Source organism: Athene noctua, chromosome 13 (genome assembly GCF_965140245.1).
Source record: "Athene noctua chromosome 13, bAthNoc1.hap1.1, whole genome shotgun sequence".
NCBI classification, from domain to species: Eukaryota; Metazoa; Chordata; class Aves; order Strigiformes; family Strigidae; genus Athene; species Athene noctua.
In genome coordinates, this window is record NC_134049.1 from 16,130,434 (window position 1) to 16,156,722 (window position 26,289).

General features: G+C 67.1%; 5 protein-coding genes across 5 annotated transcripts; 2 read left to right on the top strand and 3 right to left on the bottom strand.

Annotated features, from left to right (window-relative positions):
• The first annotated feature begins 5,002 nt into the window (after positions 1-5,002).
• On the top strand, positions 5,003-9,051 carry MFAP1 (microfibril associated protein 1). Its single transcript, XM_074916998.1, has 9 exons — positions 5,003-5,166; positions 5,264-5,483; positions 6,137-6,266; positions 6,574-6,761; positions 6,883-6,991; positions 7,062-7,222; positions 7,472-7,631; positions 8,223-8,312; positions 8,418-9,051. The coding sequence occupies exons 1-9, from the start codon at positions 5,088-5,090 to the stop codon at positions 8,598-8,600; spliced, it is 1,320 nt and encodes a 439-aa protein (XP_074773099.1). The 5' UTR covers positions 5,003-5,087; the 3' UTR covers positions 8,601-9,051.
• Positions 9,052-9,587: 536 nt separating this feature from the next.
• On the bottom strand, positions 9,588-10,671 carry HYPK (huntingtin interacting protein K). The gene is made up of 4 exons (XM_074917342.1): positions 10,354-10,671; positions 10,166-10,221; positions 9,887-9,938; positions 9,588-9,728 (listed from the first exon to the last, which is right to left on the bottom strand). The coding sequence occupies exons 1-4, from the start codon at positions 10,537-10,539 to the stop codon at positions 9,633-9,635; spliced, it is 390 nt and encodes a 129-aa protein (XP_074773443.1). The 5' UTR covers positions 10,540-10,671; the 3' UTR covers positions 9,588-9,632.
• Positions 10,672-12,808: 2,137 nt separating this feature from the next.
• On the top strand, positions 12,809-16,902 carry SERINC4 (serine incorporator 4). Its single transcript, XM_074917158.1, has 12 exons — positions 12,809-12,881; positions 13,000-13,146; positions 13,581-13,759; positions 13,843-13,922; positions 14,007-14,100; positions 14,164-14,375; positions 14,665-14,760; positions 14,834-14,960; positions 15,239-15,311; positions 15,559-15,610; positions 15,708-15,864; positions 16,302-16,902. The coding sequence occupies exons 1-12, from the start codon at positions 12,831-12,833 to the stop codon at positions 16,516-16,518; spliced, it is 1,485 nt and encodes a 494-aa protein (XP_074773259.1). The 5' UTR covers positions 12,809-12,830; the 3' UTR covers positions 16,519-16,902.
• Positions 16,903-20,563: 3,661 nt separating this feature from the next.
• Positions 20,564-21,249, bottom strand: SERF2 (small EDRK-rich factor 2). Its single transcript, XM_074916980.1, has 3 exons — positions 21,194-21,249; positions 20,899-21,007; positions 20,564-20,787 (listed from the first exon to the last, which is right to left on the bottom strand). Exons 1-3 carry the CDS (start codon positions 21,198-21,200, stop codon positions 20,724-20,726), a joined length of 180 nt encoding a protein of 59 aa, XP_074773081.1. The 5' UTR covers positions 21,201-21,249; the 3' UTR covers positions 20,564-20,723.
• A 327-nt stretch (positions 21,250-21,576) lies between these two features.
• Positions 21,577-23,624, bottom strand: LOC141965416 (peptidyl-prolyl cis-trans isomerase FKBP8-like). Its single transcript, XM_074916979.1, is given in 8 exon segments — positions 21,577-21,747; positions 21,863-21,966; positions 22,083-22,160; positions 22,234-22,406; positions 22,481-22,698; positions 22,871-23,020; positions 23,022-23,208; positions 23,292-23,624. Coding segments are annotated over 8 exon segments (1,182 nt in total). The 5' UTR covers positions 23,527-23,624; the 3' UTR covers positions 21,577-21,710.
• Between the last annotated feature and the right edge of the window lie 2,665 nt (positions 23,625-26,289).

The window sequence follows — 26,289 nt, forward strand, 5'->3', positions numbered from 1 at the left end:
GCCCAGCTGACCCCACTGGGGACCACTGGCCACAGGGGCTGTGGCACCCCAGGTCCACCCTCTGGGGCCACGGTCCTGCCAAGCAGCCTGGGGGGGCCCCAGCACCCACGTCACTCACCCCCACCGCCCTGCAGCCCGGTCAGGTATCGTTCCCGGTGCGGGCGAGCCCAGGCCAGTCCTGGGATGCACGGCCAAGCCGGGGGTGGCCCGTGGGGTTATATGGGGGATATGTGTGCAGGGGGCAGGTCCTGAGCCCAGACCCTGCCTGCCTCCCCCTGCCCCCGCCCACCCGCCTCATCTTTGGATGCCTCATTTAGGCGCTGGCAGCCATGCCCGAGCAGGTGACAAGCTGTGGCACCCAGCCCCTGTGACATGTCACGCTGGGGAGAGGAGCTGACAAAGGGCCCTTGTCACCGCGGGGCTTATCTCAGTGCCGCCAGGCAGGCGGGCAGGAAGCACCCCTCTCTTACATAAACCACTGACTTCAGACCCGCACGCCGACCCCATGCCCCTGCCAAAGACAACTCCTGTAACCGGGGAGTGGCATGAAGCCACGGACGCGAAGGGGATCTGCCTCCCCCGCGGCCCGCCAGGGCCAGGGAGAGCAGAGAGCAGGGCAGCCAGGAACGAACGGCCACCACTCCCCCCATGCTTACAAGGCTGCTCAGCATCCCTCTCCTCGGCCACAGCCACCGCAGCCATGTCTGCCAGGACCATGAACCCTCCTCTTGGACGTTTAATGGACCCAGGGGCCATCACTCAGAGGCATCGTTGTGCTCCAGGAGACAGCCAGCAGCTCACCACGAGGCCTGCCCTGCCAGGCCATGTCCTGCAGCAACCCCTGGAGCCCATGCTGTAGGCACAGGGGCCAAGCTGCTCACTGGGGCTGGGGGAAACCCCCCCTGCACTCCCCCACACTGAACACACTCTGTGGCACGGCCCAGCAGCACACACAATCAATAGAAACCTACTTTCATGGAAAAATCAGGTCAATTTTTGGCTTTTGGGTTGCAGAGATTGCACAAGCTCCAACAGTGATGCAACTGCCCATCTGCCTGAGCTTTCTGAGACGCAGAGCAGCGGCAGGGCTGCACCCCTGCCCGCAGGCACCCCTGGCCTGGGGGGAGCTGGGGACGCGGCAGGACTGTGGCAGCGTTGCTCCCCAGCAACCACCACGCTGCCAGTAGACGCAGACCGGTGAGTGGAGAACCAGCAGAGGAAGGGCAGCGGGCCCTCACAAACAGCAGAGAAAACCCAAATAATGGGCAGCAACGGCAGGCAGATGATATCCAGAGGGACCAAATCAATAAACAAATGTTTACCTGGAGCACAGAAACCGCTCTGCCCCCCATGCCCGTGCTGGCTTCAGGACAAGCCTGCAGCCCCTCTGCTGTGCTGCAAACAGGTTTCACAGCCCACCTCTCCTGAAGCTCAGGCCACAGTCCCCTTTCCCTGGAGTCTCTCCTCCCCACACCGTGCTGCTGGATGCTACTGGAGGCTCCTGGGAAGGGCCCGATGCCCCCCGGAGCTGCGACTGCCACAGCCCAGCCAGGAGCTGTGCTCCGTAGGGCCCCGCCAGCTTGAGAGGCTCTGTTGATAGCCGTGCTCCCAGACACAACATCTCACTGCGGTCACACATGCGGGACTCAACACCAAGCCCAAACACCCTGACCTTGCCCTGCGGTACAGCTGCAGACACAAACAGCAGTGGCTCAGGGTTGTTCTGTAACTTTATCTGCCTCTGACTTTGTCATCAGCAGCTGTAATGCTGCCAAGGTATCGACCCGCAGCCTGTCACAGCACTGCCCCTGCACTGGGCTTGCTGTGTTGCACTCCCCCATTGCCTGTCCCCCCACAGCTGCAGCTGGGACGTCCTTGCCCAAGCACCGTAAGGTGCCTGTGGCACTCAGGGGTCTCCACACAGGTGACACCCACAAGAACACAAGTACACACATGCAGGAAATCCCCAGGTGGAGAGTCCACCTGTGGCCCTTCAGGAAGAGCCCTGCTTGCCCGTGGGCTTCAGCGGGCTGGGGAGGAGGGTGCTGACAGATATAGACACACAAATCGAGCCCAAGGCCCGGCTGGGGCAGATTTCCCTGGCAAGCTGGCAGAGCCCTGAGGCGCAGACTGGCCCGTGCCGGGTGCTGGCCAGGCTCTGGGCTTGCTCCCACCAGCAGCCACCAGTCTCACACAGCTTTGCACCACCCCGCAGACAGGGTGTCAGCCCTGCAAAGCATCCCCCACCCCAAGCCGCTGCAGGGCTGACACATCTGCAGCTGCTGCGCCGGGGAGGGGGTTGGGGCTGCCCTCAGCCACACCAGCCCTCGGCAGCCCCTCCGCTGTGTCCCCAGGGGATGCAGTAAGAGCCAGAGCAGAGCCACGACCTCCCCACACACCTCAACCCCCCTGCGTGCCCCACACCGTGACGGATGCGGCAGGGCCCTGCCAGGGGGACCTCCTGCAGGGCCGGGTCCCCCCGTAGCTCCTCTCACACCAGCTCAGGTAATGCCGGCATTTGGTTTCTCCTGCTCAGTTGCATTTCTCCAGGGGACGCAGGGCAGAGAAGAAACATCACAGGTCAAGGGCCACTTCTCGCCACAGCCTCCCATGCCCGCAGCCACAGCACTGAACCAGGCTGTGAAAACATTTCCCTGTTTGATGAGGTCTTTAGTTTTGCTTCACCTGAACGGGACACTGTGTGCTTTGTGTGCAATTCCTGAGCTTTCCTTTCACCCATGTGTCTAATTGTTTCACCGAGTCCTCGGTCAAAATGGTGCCACAGGACTCACTAGGTGGGAACATGCTGTGATAACCCTCAAGATTGCCATCTCATCAGATGACCGAACGCAGAGCAAGAGCTCTAATTGTCGTCTGGGCGTAAAGGCCAGAAACACACCGACAGGGTCTTGCTTTTTGCAGGCAAGGCTGGGGAGAACCATCAGTCGCAGGACTGTGAAGCTACTAAAGCCTCAGTTGTTGAGGCAAACCACGAGCTACAGGGCTCCAAGGGAGGCCAGCAGTGCCGGGGGGGCCACCACGCACCCTGTGGGTCCCCCAGCTCTGAGAAGGCTGTCCCACTTCCTCCAGCACTGCCTCACCTCCTTCAGTTCTGCAAGGACGCGCTGAAGCAGGAGGGAGCCCCCAGCTCTGCCTGGGGCAGGAACGGGGTTGTCCCAACAGCTCCTGGAAAGCACAAGAGAGCCTTCTCCCAGCCCCACAGCAGGGACCAAGCCCAGGATGGCCTCGACACAGCCAGAGCTGTGAGGGCCTGGGGCAGCCACCCCCTGCCTGCAGCCCGGCATGATCAGTTACCTGACTGGATCTGCTGGGGCGAGAGTCCCACAGGAGAGAGCCTGCCTCGGTGCCAGCCTCGGGAGCTCTGCAGCCACCACCGGGGCGGTGCTGCTGCCAAGAACAGGGTCTGCGCTCCCTGAGACCGGCTGAACAAGAGCAGGGCAGCTCCCGCCCAGAACCAAGGATGCCGAAGGGACAGAAACTCCCTGCACTTCCTCTGGAATTGTGCTCCAGCACTGACCCACCAACTGGCTTTTGGGGCTTCCTGGCTGCCACCACCGGCACTGGCCTTGCCCATGGCCACGAAGACACCTGCTGCGGTACAGGCAGGGCAGGCAGCCGGCAGTGCAGGGTTAAAGCATGGCTCTGGCCCCTCTGCTTCCCAAATCCCCCCACTGCAGGCTGCCAGCAGGTAGACTTCCCGGATGATAAAACCTCTTCCTTTCTTTCAAGAAGGCAGCACAGGATGGCAGACGTGGCTGCGGTTGTTTGTGACACAGTTTCGCCCCACTTTAGGAGAAGTCTTATCTTCCGCGGCTGGATGCCAGAGCAGGGGCGACTCACGCAAGTCAACCACTCCCAGCTCTGCCCTTGATTTTGCAAAACTTCACACCCCTGGCAGGCTGACGTCTACAGGCACCACTCGGGTGCTTACAAAAAACCCCTCACGCCTGCCACGAAGCAGCCCTGGCTCTTCCTGACACATACGCCACCGCCAGTACCACCGGGAAGCCCAGGGGCTCCCCCAGCTTTGTGGGAGGGTCCTGCTGCTCCAGGAGCAGCCCTGCCTCCCTGCACCAGCCATCCCGAGAGCAACACGCAGCTCGCCCTCACTGCCTGGGCGCTGGGCAGCAGCGCTGGGCCGTGGCAGGGCTGTCTGTGTGCAGGCAGAGCAGGGGGGCTGGGGCTCGGCTCCGGCTGGTGGAGGCAGCAGCTGCAACCGCCCAGCCCTGGCTCAGCCCTGAGAGCCGCCGCGGTGGGCACAGCACAGACCCACTGGCAGCTTTGCCACTGTGCCCTGCTGCACTCCGAAGGAGCAGCGGTTCTCCCAGGCTGTGCCGGGTGGAATGTGGCGACCCGGCCAGGGCTGTTGGTCCCTGCAGGCTGTGCCCCATGGCCCGCAAGGCCCCACAGGGGTTACAGGTGATGCCAAGCACTCAGTGTCCAGGTGTCCGGCTCAGCCTCTGCGTTCGTCATTTGCCCCCCAGCCCCGCACAAAACACCTTCGTACCCGAGAGGGCGGCAACAGGCGACGGCCGGGGCCCTGCAGCCGCTGCGGCACCGGCCAGACGCGGCCAGAGGCCCCCGGCGAATCGCACCCCAGGCGGGAGGCTGGAGCCAGGCTCCCCCGGCCGGCCAGCGGGATCCCTGCCCCAGTGCTGTCCCGCCGCCTGGAGGGACCCCGCGTGCGACGGTCCTTCCCGGCGCCTCGGGGGATGGCGGAAAAACCGCGCAGCCGCGGGAGGGAAAGGAGCCTCCCCCCGGCGGCAGCGGGAGCCCGCAGTGACCGGCGCCCCCCGCGCGCGGGGCTTAGGCGCGGTGACAGGGCCCGGCACAACCCCGCCGAGTGCCTCCCGAACGCGGGGCTCGGGGGCGCGCCGCGGCCACGCCACGCCCCGGCCCCGCCCCGGCAGTGACCCCGCTGGGGACCACTTCTGGTCACCCGCCGCGGGCGAGTTCCGCTTCCGGCGGAAGTAGGAGCACGGTTCCGCTTCCGGGTGAGCGGCTGCGAGGAGCCGTTGTCAGCGGCCACTGCTCGACTCCGGCCCGGCCCCAGCCCCGCCGCCGCCATGTCGGTGCCCAGCGCCCTCATGAAGCAGCCGCCGATCCAGTCCACGGCGGGCGCCGTGCCCGTCCGCAACGAGAAGGGTGAGTGGGGGGGCCGCGGCCGGGGCCGGTCCCGTCGCGAGGCGGGGAAGCGCCGGCCCGGGCGCGGCGCCCCTGATGACGGCCCGGTCGCCCGCAGGCGAGCTCTCCATGGAGAAGGTGAAGGTGAAGCGGTATGTGTCGGGGAAGCGGCCCGACTATGCGCCCATGGAGTCCTCGGAGGAGGAGGATGAGGAGTTCCAGTTCATCAAGAAGGCGAAGGAGCAGGAGGTGGAGCCCGAGGAGCAGGAGGAGGAACTCGCCAACGACCCTCGGCTCCGGCGCCTCCAGAACCGCATCGCTGAAGATGTGGAGGAGCGGTGAGTGCTGGGGTTGGCGGGGAGCCGTGCTCCTGCCGTGCTTCCCTGTGCAGAGGGCTGGGGAGTCCAGACCCCGCGCAGCAGTGAGGGGCTGCAGGAAAGCCGGGCGGAAGCTGGGAACGTTCCCCAGGCAGCACAGGAAAGTTTCTGGCTTTTCTCGCGTCTGTGCTGCAGCGTGCCGTGGGCTCCAGCCCTGGTGTGAGGAGCCCTTCCAACCCGGAGTCACTGTTTCCCAGGGCACTGCCCCATGTCTGTGTGTGGCTGAGGGGGTGCAAGTAAAAACGGGTTCAGAAATAAAAACTAGCACAACATGCTGATGCTTGGGGTAGTGGGAAGTTTACAGGGTCATGGAAAGCATGCTCCAGGCAGGGAGTAACCAAGTGCCATTTGCTTCCTCCCATGGAGCTGCTACAGTTTTCAGTCCCAGTAACGGGGAGGCTTCCGCTGGGAGCTCCGTTCCTACTCGGAGCATGGGCAGGGAGGAGCTGCCGGTGCCCGGCCCTTCTAGCCTCCTGAGAAGGAACATGGGGGGTTTGCCCGCACTCAGCAGTTCCAGCAACTACCACACTCTCGTTAGGAACGATTCATGAATAGTAACTTCCTGCAGCTTGTTTACATCTGAAGTGCTGTTGTTCAACTGTGGTCTGTCGCAGGCTGGCAAGACACCGTAAAATCGTGGAGCCTGAAGTGGTTGGAGAAAGTGACTCTGAGGTGGAGGGGGAAGCTTGGCGCCTGGAGCGGGAGGACACCAGCGAGGAGGAGGAGGAGGAGATTGATGATGAGGTGCGCTTGCAGAGCTGAATAACAGGCCTGGGGAAGCTCCTGACGGCACAGGCTGGAACTGCCTTTTGCACAGGCATGGGGGCTGTCTGGTGGAGCTGGGCAAGTGTCACAGCTGGCTGTGACTTAACTGGAGGGTCACTGTCCTCTTGCGTGGGACGGGATGCTGGGAGAGGCCACCGTGCTTCCGGAGGGACAGGTTTATTGTCTCAGAGCCAGCACTCCAGACACTGCACATTTTTAACAGGATAGTGAGAGGGGAGCAGTAGCGGGGCTGTTCATCTGACTCCGCTCTGTTTGTCTCTGTTAGGAGATAGAGCGTCGGCGCGGGATGATGCGCCAGCGAGCACAGGAGAGGAAAACCGAGGAGATGGAAGTGATGGAGTTGGAAGATGAGGGTCGATCCGGAGAAGAGTCTGAGTCAGAGTCTGAGTATGAGGAGTACACGGACAGCGAGGATGAAATGGAGCCACGTCTCAAACCTGTCTTCATCCGCAAGTGGGTGAAATGGATGTGGGTTCACCCCTGGGCGAGCACACAGGAGCTGGGGGCCGAGCAGACACCACTGCTGTGTCTCCCTCGCTGTGGGGCTGAAGGCTGTTGTGGTCCCTGCCTGCAGGAAGGACCGGATCACAGTTCAGGAGCGAGAAGCAGAAGCGCTGAAGCAGAAGGAGCTGGAGCAGGAGGCAAAGCGGCTGGCGGAGGAGAGACGCAAGTACACACTGAAGGTGCTGAGGGTGGATTTGGGGTGGCGTGGGGGCAGTCACTGCAGCAGGCTTAGCTTGGTCCTCACTGCAGATCGTAGAAGAGGAAGCAAAGAAGGAGCTGGAGGAGAACAAGCGCTCGCTGGCAGCGCTGGATGCTCTCGATACAGATGATGAGAATGACGAAGAGGAGTATGAGGCCTGGAAAGTACGCGAGCTGAAGCGTATCAAACGGGACCGTGAAGAACGAGAAGCGTAAGTATCATCTGCATAAAGCCAAGGCTGGGAATGCAGGCCCGGGCCCCGCGGGCAGCTGGAGTCTCTTCCTCGGGCTTCCCTTTGGCAGCATGGTCTGAGCCAGACCATGTGCCCGCAGCCCTTCCTGCCTACCCGTGGGGAGTCTGTGCTCCCCATCAGCAAATGCGTAATCCCATGGCTCGCAAGAGCAGCTCTGGTGGGAGGGTGCTGCAGGGACGGGGGCTCTCAAGGGTTTGTCCTGCCCAGCATGGAGAAGGAGAAGGCGGAGATTGAGCGCATGCGGAACCTGACAGAGGAGGAGCGCCGCGCTGAGCTTCGGGCCAATGGCAAGGTCATCACCAACAAGGCAGTGAAGGGCAAATACAAGTTCCTGCAGAAGTACTACCACCGAGGAGCCTTCTTCATGGTGAGTGGTGAGCAAGGGCCCAGCCACACCAGCAGCAGGGCTGGGTCTGTATGCCAGCGGGGCTGCACGAGACCCCGGGGACATCTCCTTGCGGGGAGCCCCCACTGCAGTGCCCTGGGAAGCAGCCCTGGGAGGCTGAAGCAACCGAGGTGATCTGAGCGTGGCCAGCTCTTGGTGACACCAACATGGGCGAGAGAGGGCGAGCAGCGAGGCCACAGCAGCCTGCGAGGTGCTGGCTTGTGAGACGTGCGTGGTTCCGCCCGGAGCCAGCCTGCGCTGCCTCACTGGAGCAGGCTGAGGGTTCCCCACTGAGATGGAGCCATCCCCACGCCACTGCTGGGGCTGATGGACCCTCTCGGAACCGAGCCGGCTCTGCGCAGGCTGCAGCTCTGGGGAAGGGACATGAGGGCGGCTGCCAGAAGCAGGCTGAGGCACAACGCCTGCGTGTGTCCCCCCCTCAGTAGTAGGTCAATAGCACTGCAGGCACCGCGGCAGCCACCACGGGCTGCTGGTGGCTCTTCCCTACTTTTCATGGGCTGCTGGCACTTGCCAGGAACTGGCAGGCTGAGCAGGCACATCCCTCTCCCGCAGGATGAGGATGAGGAGGTGTACAAGAGAGACTTCAGTGCCCCGACCCTTGAGGACCACTTCAACAAGACCATCCTGCCCAAAGTCATGCAGGTGGGTACACTGGCCAGTGGGTGCTGGCCCGAGGGGTCAAGGGTGGGGGTAGCAGGTCCCCGCGTCCTTGCTAGACAGCTGCTCACCAGCTGTTCTGCTCCCCAGGTCAAGAACTTCGGGCGTTCAGGGCGGACGAAGTACACGCATTTGGTGGACCAGGACACCACCTCCTTTGACTCGGCCTGGGGACAGGAGAGTGCCCAGAACACCAAGTTCTTTAAGCAGAAAGCAGCAGGCGTACGGGACGTCTTTGAGAGACCCTCAGCCAAGAAGCGGAAAACCACTTAAGTCCGCGGGCAGGAGCGCGCTTCTCTGCCAGCTGCCGGAAGCCACGGCAGGGACGAGGGACACAGGACCGTGCCAGGACTTGTGCAGTGACAAGCCTTTCTCCTGCCCCTGGGCCATGCCTGTCCCAGCGCTGCGGCAGCCTGGGGGGCTCCCTGCCCAGCACTGCGGGGGACGGGCCCTGTGGGCGCTGTCCAGGCCCGTGGCTGTGCCGCCGTCACGATGGTCTCGGCAGCACCTGACGGGGCTGGGCGGGAGCACAGCAACACCTCCAGCTCCAGCACACCCACTTCTGGGGAAATTAGCGGACTTTTATAGCTGTCTGGCCCACAGCATCTCCCTATTGCTTGTACCTCCCCTGTCGACCATTTGGGCCCTTTTTTTGGTGTGGAACAGCGGTGCCCCCATCTCCTCACCCTGTTCCTGCAGGGCTTGGCTTTTCTACCCGGGGGGTGGGGGGGTGGGGGGAGAGGGTCAGTTTGATTAAAAGTTTTCTTACATGTTCTGGCCCTGCTGTCCGTGGAGCGTGGCCATCCCGATGGGCAGGTGAGGGTGGTGTGTGGGTGTGTGAGGGTGACTGTCACCCTTGTGCCAGGGGCTGCAGCTCCCCAAGGATGGGAGACAGGTGGCACAGTCCCAGGGGTGACATTTAACAATAGTCCTCATGTTTCCAGGCCCTGAGCCGGGGGTTCCAGGCTTCTCTCTGACCGCCTGCCCCAGTGCAACCTCGCCCAGCTCACCCAGGCCACCCCAGTGAGGTGGGAAGGGCCAGCATGGTGCTGCCAGGCCTGGGGTGCACCCGCCAGCCCCTGAGCAGGGACAAAGGGACAACTGAGTGATGGGAGCTGCTGCCCTGGCAGGGACGAGGTTAAAAGTGGGAAGAGTATCTCAGGCAGGTCCCCTCGTCCTGCTCCGGTCATGGGTTCCCCAGTGCCACGTGTGTTCCCAGGGCAGGTGCCCGGTGCTGTGCGGACCACACTGACAGCCCGCTCCCACCAGTGCCTTTATTGGGTGAGGTCAGAGGCCGCCCGGTGCTCAGTTGGTGAGGGTGATGAGTGCCTCCACCACGTTCCCCATGTGCTCACGCAGGCTGCGCTCCGCGGCCGCCCGGGAGATCTCCATCTCCGTCATCTGCAGGGAAATAGCCGCAGGAACCGTGTGGGGGCCGGGCTGGGGGGGCCGCCCAGCTGCCCACCCCAGGGGCTCTGGGGTCCTCTGGGTGCAGCCTCGGTGACGAGATGGCAGCTGCACCCGAGGGTCGGGACACGCCACCGCCCGCCCCTACTCACAATCAGCTCCAGGTCCTCCTTCTTGATGGTCACTTTTGCCAGTTCCTTCTCCCTGCGGCGAGAGACAGACAAACCTCCGGTGACCGACCAGCCCCCCCTCCGGTGACCGGCATCCCCTGCGCCGATCCCGACCCCGGCCGCCCACACGGCTGTACGGCGGGATGGGCTCCAGGAGGAGGCCGGGCGCCCACCCCAGCTCCCGGGGAAGGTCGGGGCCCGGTGCGGGAGGGACCCCGGCGGGGCCGCTGCTCAGAGCCCCGAGCGAGCGCGGGCAGTTACCTCTCCTGCTTCGCCTTCTGCTCCCGGGACCTCCGGTCTCCAATCACCGACATGGCCTGTCAGGACGAGCACAGTCACCGGGCGGGTCAGGGCCGCGCCCGGCCGGGACGAGCACCGCGGTGCTCAGGGCCCGGCCCCCCACCCCGGTCCTGTCCCGTCCCGTCCCGTCCCGTCCCGTCCCGCCGCACCGTCTCCAGGTTGGAGCTCTGGATCTCCTTCTCCTCCGCGTAGTCTGTGACGCGCTCCAGGTCCGCCGCGCCGCTGTCGTGCTTCCGCGGCTTCTCTGCTGCCCGCCCGCCCGCCCCATCGCCGCCGCCCCCGGAGCCGTTGGGCTCCGTCTCCAGCTCCAGCTCCACGTCCCCCTCCGCCGCCATCCCGCCGCCGCCGGCTCCCGCTTCCGGTCACGTGGAGGTGGTGGCGCGTCCAGCTTCTGGTCACGTGCCTCCGCCGGAACCGGCGGGAGGGGCGGCCGCGGTGGGGGGGAGGTGGGCGGTCGGGCCCGGCCGCTGGCCCCGGCTCCTCCTCCTCCTCCTCCTCCCCCCCGCTCCTCCTCCGCCGCCACTGCCGCCGCTTCCCGGGCAGCGGCCCCGTCCCGCCGCCGGCGGGCGCTGCGGAGCCCGAGGGGCCGGGCTGGGGGCTCCGGGGAGGGGAGGGGACTCGGTGCCGGCGGCTCCGGGCGCTGCCGGGCCGCGGGGTCTGTGCGGGGCGGGCGCAGCCCTGCCCGCCGCCCCCGGGCAGGCGCTAAGCCGGGTAAGAGGGTTACAGGGATCCGGATCTGGCTCCCGCCGCGGTCACACGCGATGGAAGGACGGGACGGGCCCCGCGCCGCCGCAGCGGAGGCCGAACTGTCTCTATCGGGCGCTGCCTGGAAGTGGGAGATCCCAGGGGTCGTGTCCCGGGGCACGGCTCCGTCTGTCCCCCCCTCCGCACCCCGACGGGGACACCGCGTCCCCTCGGGACAGGCTGCGCCCCGCGCTCCGTGGGGCAGCCGGCGGCTCGGGGTGCTGCGGGCGGGGAGCCCTTCCCGCGCAGGTCCCCGCGCTGCTCAGAGCTCAGCCGCCGGGGCAGGAGCCGGGGCGCTGCCTGCGAAGGCAAAACCTCGGGCTGACCCAGGCGTGTGGCAGGGGGACGTGTCCCTCTGGGGGTGGCTGTGGGGCAGCGGGTGCTCAGATGGGTGCGGAGTCCTGCCGGGCACGGCCACGCAGCTGCCAGGGCCACCTCGGCACCCCTGGTGCTGTCTGGACGCTGCCGTCTGGAAGCTGCCATCGGCCTGTGATGCCGGGGGGGCCGAACTATGGTGGCACTCTGTGCCTGCTCGGCAGGGCCGGGTGCCCAGGCTGGAGACGTGGGGAGACGTGAGGCCTGCAGACCGCAGTGTGAGGAGCTGCGGGCTCATCGCGGGGGCTGAGGCTGGACAGCCGACATGGCTGCTCTGCCCGGTGGCGCAGGCAGCGGCTGCAGTCCCAGGCGGACACTGGGGAGCAGGACAGGGGCCAGAGAGCACTGAGCCTGCAGCACTTCATCCCGGGGTCTGGTCGTGCCCAGCTCACTGGCCCTGCCAGGCAGCTGGGCGCCCTGCACAGGGCCAACTCGGCTGACAGCTGTCCAGGTGGGCGTCAGGGCCTTGCACCGGCCCTGCCGCACCTCGGCAGCCTGTGCCCTGCCCTGTCCCCACAGTGCCTGCGTGTGCCTGTGGCTGTGCCACGCCAGGGAGTCCAACAGAAACCTGCCCCAAGAGCGGCCTCATGCCCTGGACCTGGTGCCAGCTCCTCCATCTTCTGTGCCTGCTGTACCACGCACTGACCCTCCTCTGTGGCAGCCTCTGGGGCCCTTTGCCCCCCCGGCTCCCCTGCTCCCAGTACAGGGACGTTGTGTTGGGATGAGCCCGCCCAAGATGTCCCCTGGGATTGTGGGGGGCTGTGGTGAGCTGGCCCCAGCCAGCATCTGAGCACCCACACACACTCCCCCTGCAGCAGGACGGGGAGAAAACAGAAAGCACAAAAGCAAAAATAAAGTTGTGAGTTGAGAGAAAAACACTTTAACCTGTGAAAGAGAGGGGAAAAATAAAACAAACCCCAGAGCTGTGAAGGCAGCCGCTTGTCGCCTCCCACCAGCAGCCGGGTGCCCAGCCAGTCTCCAAGCAACAGCCACACTGGCAGAGGAAGGCCTCTGCCTCCAGCCTCGCTGCCGAGCACGACACTGAGACACAGAGCATCCCTCTGACTGCTGGGGTCACCTGTCCTGGCTCTGTCCCCTTCAGTGTCCTGCCCCCCATAGCCTCCTCGCTGCGGGGGAGAAAGGGCAAAGGGAGCCTTGATGCTGAGCGAGCCCAAACACGATGGTACCCCCACGTCCCCCAGCCACACTGCTCTGGGACCAGCCGTCGCCATACAGGGGCCAGCATCCCACGGACCCCACACACCCACCACACCAGCCCGTGCCCAGGCTGATTGCCGCGGCCTCATCCTGCCCAGGTGAGGGGCTGGGGTCCCAGGCAGGGATCCCCATGGCCGGCAGTCACCGGTGGACCCTGGACAGGCCCCCGGCAGAGCGCCCCAAGAGGGGCTGCCGGGAGGTAGCAGCGAGCAGATGGCGGGGCGGGCCGAGCCGACAATCCCCCTAATCCCGTCAGGGCAGCGGGGGCCGAGCTGAGCTGAGCCGGGCCATGGCGGGCACACGGACACAGGGCCGCCTCCTGCACTCGCTGCTCTGCCAGGTGGGACTGAGGGGACTGATGGGGATGGGGATGGGGCTGGACCGGGCTGGGGGTGACAGGCCAGTCTGGGAAGCAGCTCTGGCCCAGTGGGACCCCCCCTGACCATGCTCCCCCCCAGCTGTGCTGCTGCTGTGGCTGCAGATCCTGCCGTGGGCTCCGCCTGTCCACGGGCACCCGCATCCTCTACACACTCCTGCACGTCCTGGCCTCTGCCGTGTGCTGCCTCATGCTGTCCCGCACTGTGGCCCAGGCTGTCAAGGAGAAGGTGATGGTGGGAGCTGGGACACGCAGGGTGCTGAGGTGCTGGGGGTCCCAGGGGCACTGAGGGTGCTGGAGGTCCCAGAGGCACTGAGGGTGCTGAGGTGCCAGGCATCCCCACGGCATTTAGGGGTCCCAGGAGCACTGGAGGTGCCAGAATTGCCGGGGAGCTGAGAGAACTGGGATGTTGGGGATACTAGGAGTAACAGGGCTGCTGGGAGTGCCAAGGTTGCTGGGAGCACCAAGGAGGGAGCAGTGCCAGGGGTACTGAAGGTGCGAGACTTGCCCAGCATTGGGGTGCTGGGGGTCTCAGAGGTATTGGGGGTGGAGAAGGTATTGGGAATGCTGGAGGGTCAGGAGTTCAAGGGCGCTGGATCCCATGGACGCTGAAGGGTGCTGGGCCCATCAGCAGCCCTGTCCCATCGCTCTCTGTGCCTGCAGCTGCCCTTCTGGGTGGCGCTGTGCGACCACCTGCCTGGGGGAACAGACTGCGAGCAACTGGTGGGCTCCTCGGCCGTGTATCGGGTCTGCTTCGGCACCGCCTGCTTCCACCTGGCACAGGCTGCCCTGCTCCTCAACGTGCGCTCCAGCACCGACTGCCGCGCTCAGCTCCACAACGGGTACAGGGATGGAGCACAGGGCTGGAGGGGCTGCTGGGGGAGCTGCCGGGGGCCCTGTCCCCCTGACACTCGCTGCCCTGCAGGTTCTGGTTCCTGAAGCTGCTGGTGCTGGTGGGGCTCTGGGCTGCCAGCTTCTTCATCCCCGAGGATGGCTTCATTCAAGGTGTGTCCCCCACCCCACCAAAGCTGGCATCCCAGGCCCCAACGTGCCCCCGGTGCCAGCCCCACCTCTGCCCTCCCCCCCCAGCCTGGCACTACATGGGTGTCTGCGGGGGCTTCGCCTTCATCCTCATCCAGCTGGTGCTGATCACGGCCTTCGCACACACCTGGAACAAGAACTGGTGAGTGTCAGGGTGCCGGGCGGGCACCTGCCTGCTGCCGGCTCTCACCCACTCTCCTGGCAGGCTGACAGGCGCCGCGCAGGACAAACGCTGGTACCTGGCCGTGCTGCTGGCCACGGCCACCTTCTACACCCTCGCCTCCGCTGCTTTCTCCTTCCTCTACAAGTACTACACCCACCCGTCCGCCTGCCTCCTCAACAAGGTGCTGCTCACCATCAACGGCAGCCTCTGCGGCATCATGTCCTTCGTCTCCATTACGCCCTGTGTGCGGCTCAGTGAGTACCGCGTGACACGGCTCGGCACGGGCCACTGCACTGCAGAGCTGGCTGCACCCTGGGGCTGGGGTGGGCAGCTGGGGGCTCCCAGCTCAGGGCCAACACTCAAACACCCGGGGGGGACCCATAACCCCAGGGCTCCCACCTCCCGCAGGCCCCTCCTGCGCCTGGGTGCAGGGTGTTGGGCAGGAAAGCGTTGGGGTGGGCTGCAGGGGCCCATGCAGAGCCCATCCACCAGCTCGTGGCACTGTGGGGGCCCTGGTGACAGCTCTGCCCTCCACCCTTGCAGAGCAGCCACGGTCAGGGCTGCTGCAGTCCTCAATCATCAGCTGCTACGTGATGTACCTCACCTTCTCTGCGCTGTCCAGCCGTCCCCCCGAAAGAGGTGGGTGCTCCCCCCTGCCACCAGCAGACCCCCTCCTGGGGCGTGCGCCCATCTCACCTCTGCCTCCCTGCAGTGCTCTTCAAGGGGCAGAACGTCACCATCTGCTTCCCCAGCATGCGGCAGGACGAGCTGCAGACGGAGGACACCACTGTTGCTGTCCTGGGGGCCACCATCATGTACACCTGCGTGCTCTTCGCATGGTGCGTGTGCCCGCAGCACCATCCCTTCCGGCACGGCCGGCACTGTGCGGGGACCCTGTCCCTGGCATGTGGCACGGCCAGAGGAGCCAGGGGACATCCCGAGGAGTGGCAGGGCCAGAGCAGGCAGGACATCTGCGGGTGGGCAGGGGCAGCGTGGTGACCGCAGGCATGGCACTGCCCATCTTCTGCAGCCACGCTGGATCCATGGGGCGGGCTGGGGGCCTGGCACAGGGCAGTGGGTGCCTGTATCACGACTTCTGCCTCTCTCCCGGGCACAGTAATGAAGCTTCCTACCTCGCCGAGGTCTTTGGGCCCCTATGGATGGTCAAAGTCTACAGCTTCGAGTTTAAAGTGAGTGTGGATGCTGCCCGCCGCCAGCTGCACCCCATCACCTCCTGCCATGGGCATCCCAGACCTGCCACCCCAACCCCCCGTCCCAGCCTCGTGTCCAGCCAAGCATGGGGGGGCTTCCCAGGGTCCCCCTGCACGGGGAGGAGGGGCCAGACCCTGTGGCAGGGCTCAGCCCAGTGGCAGTGGCCATGGGGCCAGGCTACACTGTCCTAACAGCAGTTGCTGCCACACTGCTCTCTCCCTGCAGAAACCCTCCTGTTGCTTCTGCTGCCCCGAGAAGATGGAGGAGGAGTTGAGAGGTGGGTGCAGGGTGGGTGCCAGGTGACCTGCCCTCGGGGGGTGTTCCAGCCAGTGAGGAGGGGGTGCAGGAGCTGCCGTGCCCCTGTGCTCTCCCAGGTGGCGAGCTGACGTGTGAGCAAGTGGAGGAGACTGCAGGGGGACAGTGCATCATCCAGGATGAGCGAGATCGAGTTGTCTACAGCTACTCAGCCTTCCACTTTGTCTTCTTCCTCGCCTCGCTCTACGTCATGATGACCCTCACCAACTGGTTCAGGTAGGGAGGGCCCTGCACTGCTGCCCAGCCCACCTTGCTCTTGCTCCCCTTCCCTCTCGATAGTGCAGCCTCCCAGCCTGGACTGCAGCTCCACCAGCATTGTCACCCTCCCAGCATCATCACCCCGCCAGCTCTGACCTGCTCCCCACTCGGGAGCGCTCCTCACTGGTGCTCTGCTCCGGGCCATGCCAGCATCACTGGGCTGGCGCCTGCACCCGCAGAACCACACTGCTTTGACCAACAGCCCCCACCAACAGCAGCCGCGCGCTGCAGCGAGACGGGCTGGGGTCTGAGGGGCCGGGAGGGTGCTCCACCGCAGGTGGGATGTGCCCAGGGACACAGTGCAGCTGCTGGGACACAGGGTGACCTGGCGGCTGGTGCTGGGATCCCCTGTGCCGGCATCTCTCGGGCGCCCAATGCCTGCCCTCTCCCACCAGCTACGAGAATGCGGTGCTGGAGACCACCTTCACGCATGGCAGCTGGGCAACCTTCTGGGTGAAGGTGTCCTCGTGCTGGGCCTGCGTCCTTCTCTACTTGTGGATGCTGCTGAGCCCTCTCTGCCTCCGCAGCTCCCCCCCACACCGGCGCAGCAGCCCTGTCCCACGCGTCCTGCGCCGGCGACGCACCCCGCAGCGCATCAGCATCTCCACATAGTCCCTGCCAAGACAGACTGTGCCCGGCCCTGCACACGGCAGCAGCTGGGGCTGGTACCAGCCATGCCTGGTGCCTGTGCCCTGGCCCCACTGGGTCCCACTGGCCTCCCCTGACACCCTGTCCTAGGAGACGGTGGCATCCTGGAGGGCCCAAGGGGGACCCGGGAGGTGGGTGCTCCCAGGGACACGGATCTTGTGCTGAGCTGGGGCCACCCGAGGGGCTGGCCAGATCGAGCCGGGGTGGGGGGTGCTCGGCCCTGGCTGCTCCCAAGCAGGGAGGCAGCTCCCACTGCGTGCCGCCTGCCAGCCTGGCAGCAGGGCTCTGTCCTGGCTGCCTCCGCGTCTCTGCTCACTCGCCGGCGGTGTGCTCACTGTAAATAGCTCCTTAAATACATTTTTATATAAAACTCTGGGCTGAGCCTGTGCCATCCACCCGCATGCAGGCTGCAGCCATGGGGGTGGGCACGGAGGTGCCTGCAGCACCCCAGAACCTGCCTCACCCAGGCAGCAGCCACAGCCAAGGGTTCTGTCAGGGCAACTCTGCTGGGGACGTGGCAGAGCAGGGAGCGCCGGCCTTGGGTCTGGGGCTCCAGGAGGGCGTTCACCCCATGGCTAGTGCCCCCAGCTGAGCCCCTGGAGGAGCTGCCCCCCCTCTCACCCCAGGACACAGGGATGGCTCCAGCTCGATGCCATGCTGGGGGCACCAGCCCTAAAGGTGCCTGTGAGCCATCAGGGCACTGGCCTGACCCAGCCAGTGCAGGGACAGGAGCCCCAGACAAGCACCTGCCCCAGGGCACTGGGGACAATGCCAGGCCCTGGGGTCCTGTGGGCATCGTGCCCAGCCCTGGCTCCAGTGGCTCCTGTCCCATCCCTTCCCATCCTGCCATGGCAGCCGGGGTCTGGCCCGGTCCCCGTGAGGCAGTGCAGCCACCGTGGGGTCCCCGACTGGCGCATCCTGAGGCTGTGCTCGCACCTCACCCTCCCCAGGAGATGCAGGGACCCGCTCAGGGCCCGTCCTTGGGTGGCTGCAGTGCCAGCTTGGGGACACTGCCCAGGTAGGCCCGGGCAAGGATCCTTGCAGCCCCAGAGCTCCCTGGTGCACCGGGCTGTGCCCCAGCCAGGACCTGTCTCACCCCACCGCAAGAACAATCAGCTGCGTTGCGCCCTGCTCGAGGCCAAGAACACCCTCTCCCAGCTGCAGGAGCTGGGGCAACTGCAGGGGGACTTCGAGCAGACCCAGCAGCACAAGAGGCAGCACTTTGGGGGAAGGGGGTAGCAGGGATGTCCCCAGCTCTACAGGAGACCCTGAGCTGCTCCAGCAGCCAAGCAGGCAGCACTGCTGGCAGGAGCCCTGCAGGGTCTGGCTGCAGCCAGGGGGGCTCTGCCAGATCCCGTGTGCTCCTGCCTGCCCTGCCACCGTGGGGCCAGGCCACTGATGGGGAAACGCTGCCTTGCTAGGCCCCATCGTGAGCCTGGGCAGCTGGGCAGCCTGCCCAGAGCTGCTGGCACATTTCTCCAGGCCTGTTGTTGGTAAGCCCGATGATGCCGAATGTCCTTGAGGCTCCTCCACTGTCCCAGCACCTTCACGAGCACCTCCGCCCCCCAGGCACTGGGGCTGGAAAGCCCCACACAGCCCCTGTATCCCCCATGAGGGCCCTGCCATGAGGATGCCGCATCCCTGCAGGGAGGGCACAGCCCCGCGGGAGATGGCGGAGGAGAACATGTTGTTCAGGAGCTATGTCAGGATGCTGTGGCACATCCCAGCCTGGTCAGGCAGGGCAGCAGCCACAGGGCAGCCAGGGGTGTGCACGTGCCTGGGGGTGCCACTGCTGCAGGTACAGACCCCCCACATCAGAGCCCCACAGCTGGTCAGTGATAGAGGGTGAAAGGACAGCCCTGGCTGTGGATCCCCATTCCTCAGCACTGCCCACCAGCACAGGGGCAGGGGGAGGACTCCCCGCACCCCAAGGCAGCCCCCTGGGCAGATGGAGACCCGGGCTACAGCCATGCCAGCTGCAGGCAGCACCGGAGCTCGGCCTCCAGCACAGGCACAGCCCCCTTGCTCAGCAGCGTGGGCAGCTGCAGCTCCAGGCTCTGCCCAGCTCCCACTGCGGTGCCAAGGTGTCAGTCCCTACCCCTGCACCCTGGGGCTGGGGAGAGGGACACAGCTGCTTGCCCACAGTCACCAGGCTCAGGCCCCTCACCATGGCATGTGTCATCTGCTGGCCCCCAGCCCCCCAACAGGTGAGGCAGAGGGACCTCACGGCTCTGCCAGGCGCTTTGGCAAGAGGAAGGGTCCTGCCCTCACACTGGAGGTAACCGGTGACTCCTCATCCAGCACAAAGGGCTGGGCCAGGGGGAGCCAGGGCACAGCCACACCCTGTGCCCACACCCCACTGCTGCTTGTGGCACCAGAGGTGCAGGAGGAGAGGAACCCACATCCCCCTGCCCCTTGTATCAGCCAGGGCTGGCAGGGTACAGGGGCACAGGGAAGTCTTGCTCCCTGCTGCACCAGTGAGTTCAGAGGAGACACCTCCAGCATCCCACAGCCCCCCCAGGCACCCTGGCCCAGGCAGAGGCACAGGAGCAGCACCAGACTGTCCATCGCAGCAGGTGGGGATGTCCAGAGTAGCTGGTGGATTGGGAACAAACCACATTACCAAGCTGGAACAGCACCGGGCATGAGAGGCAAGACTTTTGGGGGGCTGGGGGTCCCACTGCCAAGTGGGGCCAGGTCCTGCTTCAGCAGCAGCCCTGCAGCACTGACCCCCTTGGCACCAGAGCACTGCCCAGCCCTGCCTCCCCATAGCCCACGGTGTGCTGCTCCTTGACATCAGCTCCCCCAGCAGCATCCGCCAGGGGACTGGGGACATGAAGGCAGCAGGAAGGGTCCGACAAGCACCCAGCCCAGGGATAAGGGCAGGATTCCCGGGGGGAGGGCTGTGCCATGCCCTGGACTGTCCTGAGGAGCAGGAGCAAGATGGGAGCCAGCTGGGCTGCTCACTAAGCAAGGTGTGGGACCAGACCCTGGGAGCAGTGGGAGCACTTTCCCCCAGCTTTTCCCCTTCGCTATCATTTGTGTTGCATCTGGAACCGCACTCAGCTCCCAGGCACGGCCCAGGCATGTTGGGGGCAACCGCTGCGTGCGGTGGAGCTCTGCAGCTCATGGAGAAGACAGACCACCACTGAGGCCAGAGGCTGCCAACCCTAGGGAGCCCTGAGCCACCCTTCCCTGCTGCAGGCCACCGAGGGGCTGCTGCCACTCGTGCCAGGGGGAGCAAGACAGACCCGCTGGGCTCCATCCTGCCGGGGCCGGGGGACCGGTTGACACCGCTGCTTGCAGCCCTGCAGGGGAGGGAAAAGGAGGGTGGGCCAGAGCCAAGGCCACAGCGCTGGGCTGGGCCTCAGCGTCCCCGCACTGCCAATGGACCAAGCGCCGGAGAGGGGCTGGCTCCGGCTCCACGTCCCCTCCACTGCCAATCCCCCGAAAAGATGCTGGGGGCAGGCGGTTGCCCCGCTCCAGCTCCTGCACCTGCTGGTCCCGCCGGCTGTGGGAGCTGCTCGGTGCGTGCGAGGCCCAGCCGCCATCCCCTGACCCGCACCCCCCAGCCCTCCTTCCTGCCCCCCTCCAGCGCAATCTCCTCCCGGTTTCATTCCTCCGGGCTCCCAGCAGCCCCCCGCCCCCCCCGGGCATTTGCTCCCCACCTCCCCCAGCCCACAACTCCCTCACGAGGCTCCCCCCAGCCTGAGGCCGCACTCGGAATCCCACTGGCTGCTCTGACCCCGCCAGGTGATGCTCACGGACACCTCCCAGGCCAGGCCCTACCTTTGTTCCTCACCATGAAGACACAGCATCTCCACACCGCAACACCCGTGGCTGGGTCCGTCCCTCTTCTTCACCACCACGGGACGCGGCCACGGACGCTCGCTCCCGGCGGTGGGAGGGGGGGCACGGCGACGGTGCCCCCTCCCGCTCCCCAGGCAGCCCCAGCCTCCCCGCCCCCCACCTCCCCCCGCCCGGGCGCACGGAGGGAGGAGACGGAGCCTGCAGAGCTCCACAAGCTACTTTAATAGGAGACGGACCCGAGAAGGGTGCAGGGCGCTGCCGGAGTCCCCGGCGGGGCGGCCCGGCCCCGGGGCTGCGCTGGGCATCCTGCCGGCGGGCGGCCCGGCCCCGGGGTGGTGGCGGCCCGGCCGGGCCGCGGGCTACTTGGCGCCCTCCTTCTTCTCGTCAGCTTTCTTCTGCTTCTGCTGCATGATCTCCGAGTCCCTGCGGGAGAGCGCGTCGCCGGGCTGGCAGCGGTACCGGCACCGCCACCGGGAGGGGGCCGGGAAGGAGGGGGGGGAGGGTGCGGGTCGGCAGGCCTGGCCCGGCGCTCACCTCTGCTTGCGGGCGGCGGCCGAGAGCCCGTCGTCCCGCCGCTTGCCCTTGCCCGAGTCGCTCTGCTTCTTCAGGTTCTTCTGCCGCGCCAGTTCGCGCTGGTTCCCGCCTGCGACGGCGCGACCGTCTCAGAACGGCCCAGCCCAAGGCCCAGCCCCGGCCCCACGGCCCGGCCCCGGCCCCACGCTCAGGGGCCACAGCGCCGCCTCCCCCCACCGCCCCAGCCGGCCCCAGCCCGCAGGACGAGTCCCGGCGCCGCTCCCTCAGGCCCAGCCCGGCCCCAGCCCGCACTCACGGGTCATGGCGCCGCTCCCTCCCACCCTCCGCTCCGCCGCCACGTCCCGCACTGACCCCCCCCGCGCCCCGCCCCGCGCCGCTCTTTAAGGGCGCGGCGCGACCAATCGCCGCGCTGAGCCCGCCCCCACAGCTCTCCTATTGGCGCGCATCCCCGGCTAGGCCCCGCCTGATTGGCCGCGGGCTACGGCTGCCACTCCGCCGGCGGGGGCGAAAAAACCGGAAACCGGGGCGCAGGCGCCAAGGGCCGCGCCCACGCGCCAGGGGGCGGGCCACAGTGTGGCCACGCCCCGTCGTGACGCGCCAGAAAGGGGCGTGGCCACTGCAGCCGTTTGGGACCGGTACAAACGGGCACCAACGGGCACCGGGGCCGGCGGCGCCGGCGCTTTCCCGTCTCCTCGGTCCCACGCCCGGAGCCATTGCAGCGCCCGGGCCGGGCCACGGGCGGCCCCGCGGCCTCTCGTCCATCCCCGCTGAGGCGGCTCCTCCAGTCGGGCTCCGGGGCGCTGCGCAGCCGCTCAGGTCGCTCCTTCCGCCGCAGGCGATGCCGGCGCCCTGCGGCGAGGGACCGCCGTGAGCGCCTCCCGCGCCGTCGGGAGGCCGTTGGGCCCGGGGCGGGTCTCGCCCGCCGAACGGCCCGTTCCCCGGGCGGCTCGCTCTGCCTACGCACCCGGGGCTTGGCGGCGGCATCGGGCCGCGGCGGGGCTCCTGGGAAGTGGTGCGGCCCGGGGGGCTCCGGCGCTTCACCAGCTGCGAGAGCTCGGCGTGGATCACCTGCGGGCGGCGGGGCGGCTGTGTGGCGGCAGGGCTCCGGCCGGGCCCCCGACGGTCCCGGTGCCGCCGGTCCTCGGCTCCCACGGAACCCCCGGCGCCCCCCAGCCCCGGCGGACCTTGCTGGCCGGGTCCAGCTCCAGAGCTCTCCTCAGGACCAGCGCGGCCTCCGCGTCCCGGCCCTGCTGCGCCAGCAGCTGCGGGGAGAAGAGGAGGGGGCGGTAGCGGGCGGCCGGGCCGGGGGGCGGCGCGGGGCAGCGCGGAGCCCACCTGCCCCCGGCGGAGCAGCGCCCGGCCGTTGTCAGGGCTGATGCGCAGAGCCGCCTCGCAGGCCACCAGCGCCTCGCCCGCCCGCTGCAGCTTCAGCTCGGCGGCCGCGCAGTTGTTGAGGCACTTGACGCGCTGCTCCCGCAGCTCCTCTTCCTCCTGCGGCCCGGGCGGGGCTGCGGGGCGAGCGCGGCCTCAGCGCCACCGCAGCGGCGCCCCGCAGACCCCCGCCCTCCCTGCCCGGTCTCACCGGTGGCGGGGCCGTCGAGGGCACGTAGGGCCAGGCCGTAGGAGCGCAGCGCTGCCGGGAAGTCGCCCCGCGCGAAGTGGAAGTTGCCCCGTTCCCTCCGCTGCGCGCCCAGGCGCAGGCGGGCGGCGGGGGGCAGCGGCTGCCGGTCGGGGCCGTCCCGCACCTCCAGCAGCGTCACCTCGAACAGCAACGGCGCCTCGGGCGGCACGTCGGGATCCCTGTGGACACAACGCCGGCTGCCCGTGCCGCCCCCCGGCCCCTGCCCGCCACGGCCCCCGGGGCCCTGCCCGCCCGACCCTGCCGGTCGCTGCCCGCCGCAGTCCCCCGGCCCGGCCCTCCCGTCCAGCCCGGCCCGTGCCTGCCGGGTCCTCCCACCCCTGCCCGCCCTACCTGCCCGGGCGGCCGTAGCCGTAGGGGAAGGCGGCGAGGAAGAAGGAGACCTCCCCGGGCTGCATGGTGGGGACGCCCAGCTCCAGAGCCTGCGGACATGGGCACGGCGGGGCTGGCCGGGCGCGGCACCGGGGGGTGCTCGGCGCTACCCGCTCCCCGGCCGGGGCTGACCTGCACGACGTCACCGTGGCCCGGCACGAAGCTGAGCCGCGGGTCCCGCTCCACCAGCCCGCCGTCCTCCAGGGCGCCCAGCACTTTCACCGACACCTCCTGGCCCGGCCGCGGCCGCGGCCCGCCCTGCCCGGCCCGTAACACGCGCTTCCGCAGCAGCCGGTCCTCTACGGGCGGGGGGGCGGTCCTGAGCGCCGCGCCGGGACGCCCCCCGGGCCCGGTGCCCCCGGGGCCGCCGGCGGGCGCTCACCCGTCAGGTCGCTCCAGCCGTCAGCGGCGAAGAGCGGCCCGAAGCCGCCGGGGCCCGGGGCCGCCACCGCCTCCAGCCGCCGGTAGAAGAGCCGCTCCTCGTCGCGCACCGACGGCAGCGCGATGGCGGTGTGGGGCAGGTGGAACCGCACCCGTCTGCCCCGGCCGGGCCCTTGCCGCCGCCCTCCGGCCCCCACCTCCCTCTCTGGGGAGCCGCCGGGTGAGGGTCCCGACATGCCCGGCCCGCCTCGCCGCCCGCCGCTGCCAGCCGGCCTCGCTCCGGGCCCCCCCGGGGCTCGGCGGCGGGCGCCCACGGCCCCCGGCCCGCACCGGGCGCGTCGCCGCCGGCCCCACCGCGCCGCGACTGCCCGGGGCAGCTCGGGCCGTGGCCGCCGCCAAGCGCATCCCGCCACGCCGTTACCTAACACCGGGAAGCGGCTCAGGGGATTAGCCCGGGCCGGCGGTAAAAATAGCTGGGTCAGGGCGAGACCGGCCGCGGAGCTCCCGCCCCCGGGACCGCTCCGGGACCGTCCGCCGCGGTCCCACACCCCGGGCCGTGCCGCGGGCGGCTCTGGTACCGGGGCTGGGGACTGGGCCCCGGCTCGGCCTCGCGGCGACGGCGACAACAAGTGAGACCGGGGTGGGGGAAATCGGAGGAACCGGACACAGGCGGGACTCATCGGGCCCCGCTGTGGATGCTGGGGGCGCGGGGTCCGTGACCGTCTTCCAGGGCTGCCGCGGGGTGTTGGGCGGCCCAGGCCAGAGGAACCGGGGAACCCAGGGCAGCCACGGCGTGGGGGGACCGGGGGGACCGGGGAGATTGGAGGGCCGCGCGACACCGCGGGGTGGATCTGCCGCGCCCCGGGGGGCGGGGAGGCTCGGGGGAGGGTCCCGGGACCACCCCCCCGCGGCAGCCGGGACAGACCAGGGGCAGCCCCGGAGCTCACGGCCCGGCCGGCGCACGCAGCAGAAGCTGGACCAGAGCCCGGGGTGCCCTGGCTGGGGCAGGTGGGTGGCCCAGAACAGGCCTCCTGGCACGCAGAGAGGCTTCGGCCAGGCCAGGCATCCCCCATCCCCCGGGGCTCCCCGAAAGGCCCCTGGGGTCACCCCAGCGGGCTGGGGGCTCTGTGCCCACCAGAGCCATGTGACTGTAAGCCTGGCTTTGGAGGAGGAACTCCCCTTGAGGCCCGGGGTGGGACAGAGCCTGGCTGAGGTGGAGGAGAGATGCCCCAGAGAGCTTTTAACTCCTGTGATCTGCCCCTTCTCTGGGGAGAAGCTCCCCAGGCCAGCAGAGAGCCTGGGTTACTTGCCCTAAGAGTTTGGCACTGGCTGCCGCGGGGCTCCTTGTGTTCTAGCGGGATTTGGCCCAGCCCCAGGGCATCGGGGGGGCTGAGGGGAGCCTGCTTCATCCCAACAGCAGAGGTACTGCAGACCAGGCCCCGGGCACAGCCACTGCCCCGCAGGACCTTGGCAGGTCGATGCTGCACCGCCAGCCCCTGTCCCACCGAGGGGCTCTGCTGCCCAGGCAGAACCAGCTCCTTCTGGTCGCTGCGGGAAGCACCCAACCATCTGCTCAGCAGAGCAGCACAGAGCTCATGGGGCAGCCTTTAGCACAGACTGCACAGGGTACCGCAGCCTGGGTGCTCACGCTGGTAACAGGAGACAGAAATTCATTCAACTGGGAGCCAAAATGAAGGCATCAAAACAAGGAATGGAAGAATGCAGGGCCAGTGGGAGACCTGGGGAGCAATGGCACAGTACAGCCGCACCTGCTTCTTTTGGGGTGCAGGCACTTGAAGCTACAATTGCGCATGAGTACAGCCACGTCCAGAAGGTAAGGCTGGATGCTAGGCAGGGACTGGGTTCCCTTCTGGAGCTGATCCATATATTTCTTTTCCCCTCTGGACTCACCCTGGCTCCCAGCAGGAGAATCGCTGGGACCACCTCCACCAGAAGCTGTCTCACATCAAAAACCTGATCCTACAGTTTGAAGGAAGCGGGCGCTCCTAAGCAAACTGCTGCTGCAAGTCTTTTTTCCTTGCCGATCAGAACCTTCCTCTAAAGCAGTGGAGGAAGCAGATCTCTGAGGGTATGTTAAAATAAGGACAAGATTCAGGAGGGCCCTGCTGCCCTCAGTGCCTCACAGCCCAGCTGGGCCTCCTGCCCAGCCTAGGACAGTTGCCAGCCCATGGCCTGGGGCCAGCTGGTTTCCTTCTCCCTGCAGAGCAGGTGGCCTGGGGGGCAGGAGAGGCAGAGCTGGTCTCTGGGAGACCCTTTGCTGAGGCCTGAGCCAGCCCTTGGGGCTGCATTACTTAAACCTTTGGCTCTCACAGGACTGTGCCAGCTTTCCACACAGGCCTCTCGCTGAAAGCAAGGCCCGTGTCAGTCATATCTGTGAAGTTAACCTACGAATCTGTCCTCAGATGTCTGTTTCTCCTCCTTTGAAGCCTCCTTAGGTTCAGTTTATTTGCCACATGCAGTGAGGATACCTGGCAGCCACCAGCACAATGCACTTTATCACACCCTTTGTCCCTCTGGCCAGAAAGCCTCACCCAGCCTGGGCTTACCTCAGCCCGGCTGATCTGGGCACCAGCACTCACTGAGAGGGGCCTGGGCCAAACACACTGAAAGACTAAACTGTCCTAGCGCCCAGGTGACACCAGGTGTGAAGTCACAGACCAGGGAGCAAAGCGAGGATCAGGGAAGCTCCCCCTGGCTCCCCCTTGCCTGACACAGGGCCATACCCGGTCTGTGTAGGAAGCAGCACTCCGGTTTGGTTTTACAGAAGGCAGGCAGCTGTCAGCAGGGCCTGTTGCATTCCCATTCCTTGCACCAGTGCAGGAGTCCCAGAGCCCAAGGTCACACAGACACCCCCAACCCTCCTCCGAGGGGCCTGGGGCAGAGCAGAGGGCAGGCATGGTTTGACACTGATGGAGCTGGGGAAGAAATTCTCCTACTGCATAGATGCTGTAGCCAGTGCTCAGTGTTGTATGATCTAC

Bases quoted from the DNA above. Each gene is read 5' to 3' on its own strand.
- MFAP1 (XM_074916998.1), top strand. From the start codon at position 5,088: ATGTCGGTGCCCAGCGCCCTCATGAAGCAGCCGCCGATCCAGTCCACG. The intron at 6,992-7,061 runs GTGCTGAGGGTG...TCCTCACTGCAG, and splicing joins GACGCAAGTACACACTGAAG to ATCGTAGAAGAGGAAGCAAA. The intron at 7,223-7,471 runs GTAAGTATCATC...TGTCCTGCCCAG, and splicing joins GACCGTGAAGAACGAGAAGC to CATGGAGAAGGAGAAGGCGG.
- HYPK (XM_074917342.1), bottom strand. From the start codon at position 10,539: ATGGCGGCGGAGGGGGACGTGGAGCTGGAGCTGGAGACGGAGCCCAAC. The intron at 10,222-10,353 runs GTGCGGCGGGAC...TCGTCCTGACAG, and splicing joins AGAGCTCCAACCTGGAGACG to GCCATGTCGGTGATTGGAGA. The intron at 9,939-10,165 runs GTAACTGCCCGC...CTCTCGCCGCAG, and splicing joins CAGAAGGCGAAGCAGGAGAG to GGAGAAGGAACTGGCAAAAG.
- SERINC4 (XM_074917158.1), top strand. From the start codon at position 12,831: ATGGCGGGCACACGGACACAGGGCCGCCTCCTGCACTCGCTGCTCTGC. The intron at 12,882-12,999 runs GTGGGACTGAGG...GCTCCCCCCCAG, and splicing joins TGCACTCGCTGCTCTGCCAG to CTGTGCTGCTGCTGTGGCTG. The intron at 13,760-13,842 runs GTACAGGGATGG...GCTGCCCTGCAG, and splicing joins CGCGCTCAGCTCCACAACGG to GTTCTGGTTCCTGAAGCTGC.
- SERF2 (XM_074916980.1), bottom strand. The intron at 20,788-20,898 runs GTGAGCGCCGGG...GCTCTCCCGCAG, and splicing joins GCCGCCGCCCGCAAGCAGAG to GGACTCGGAGATCATGCAGC.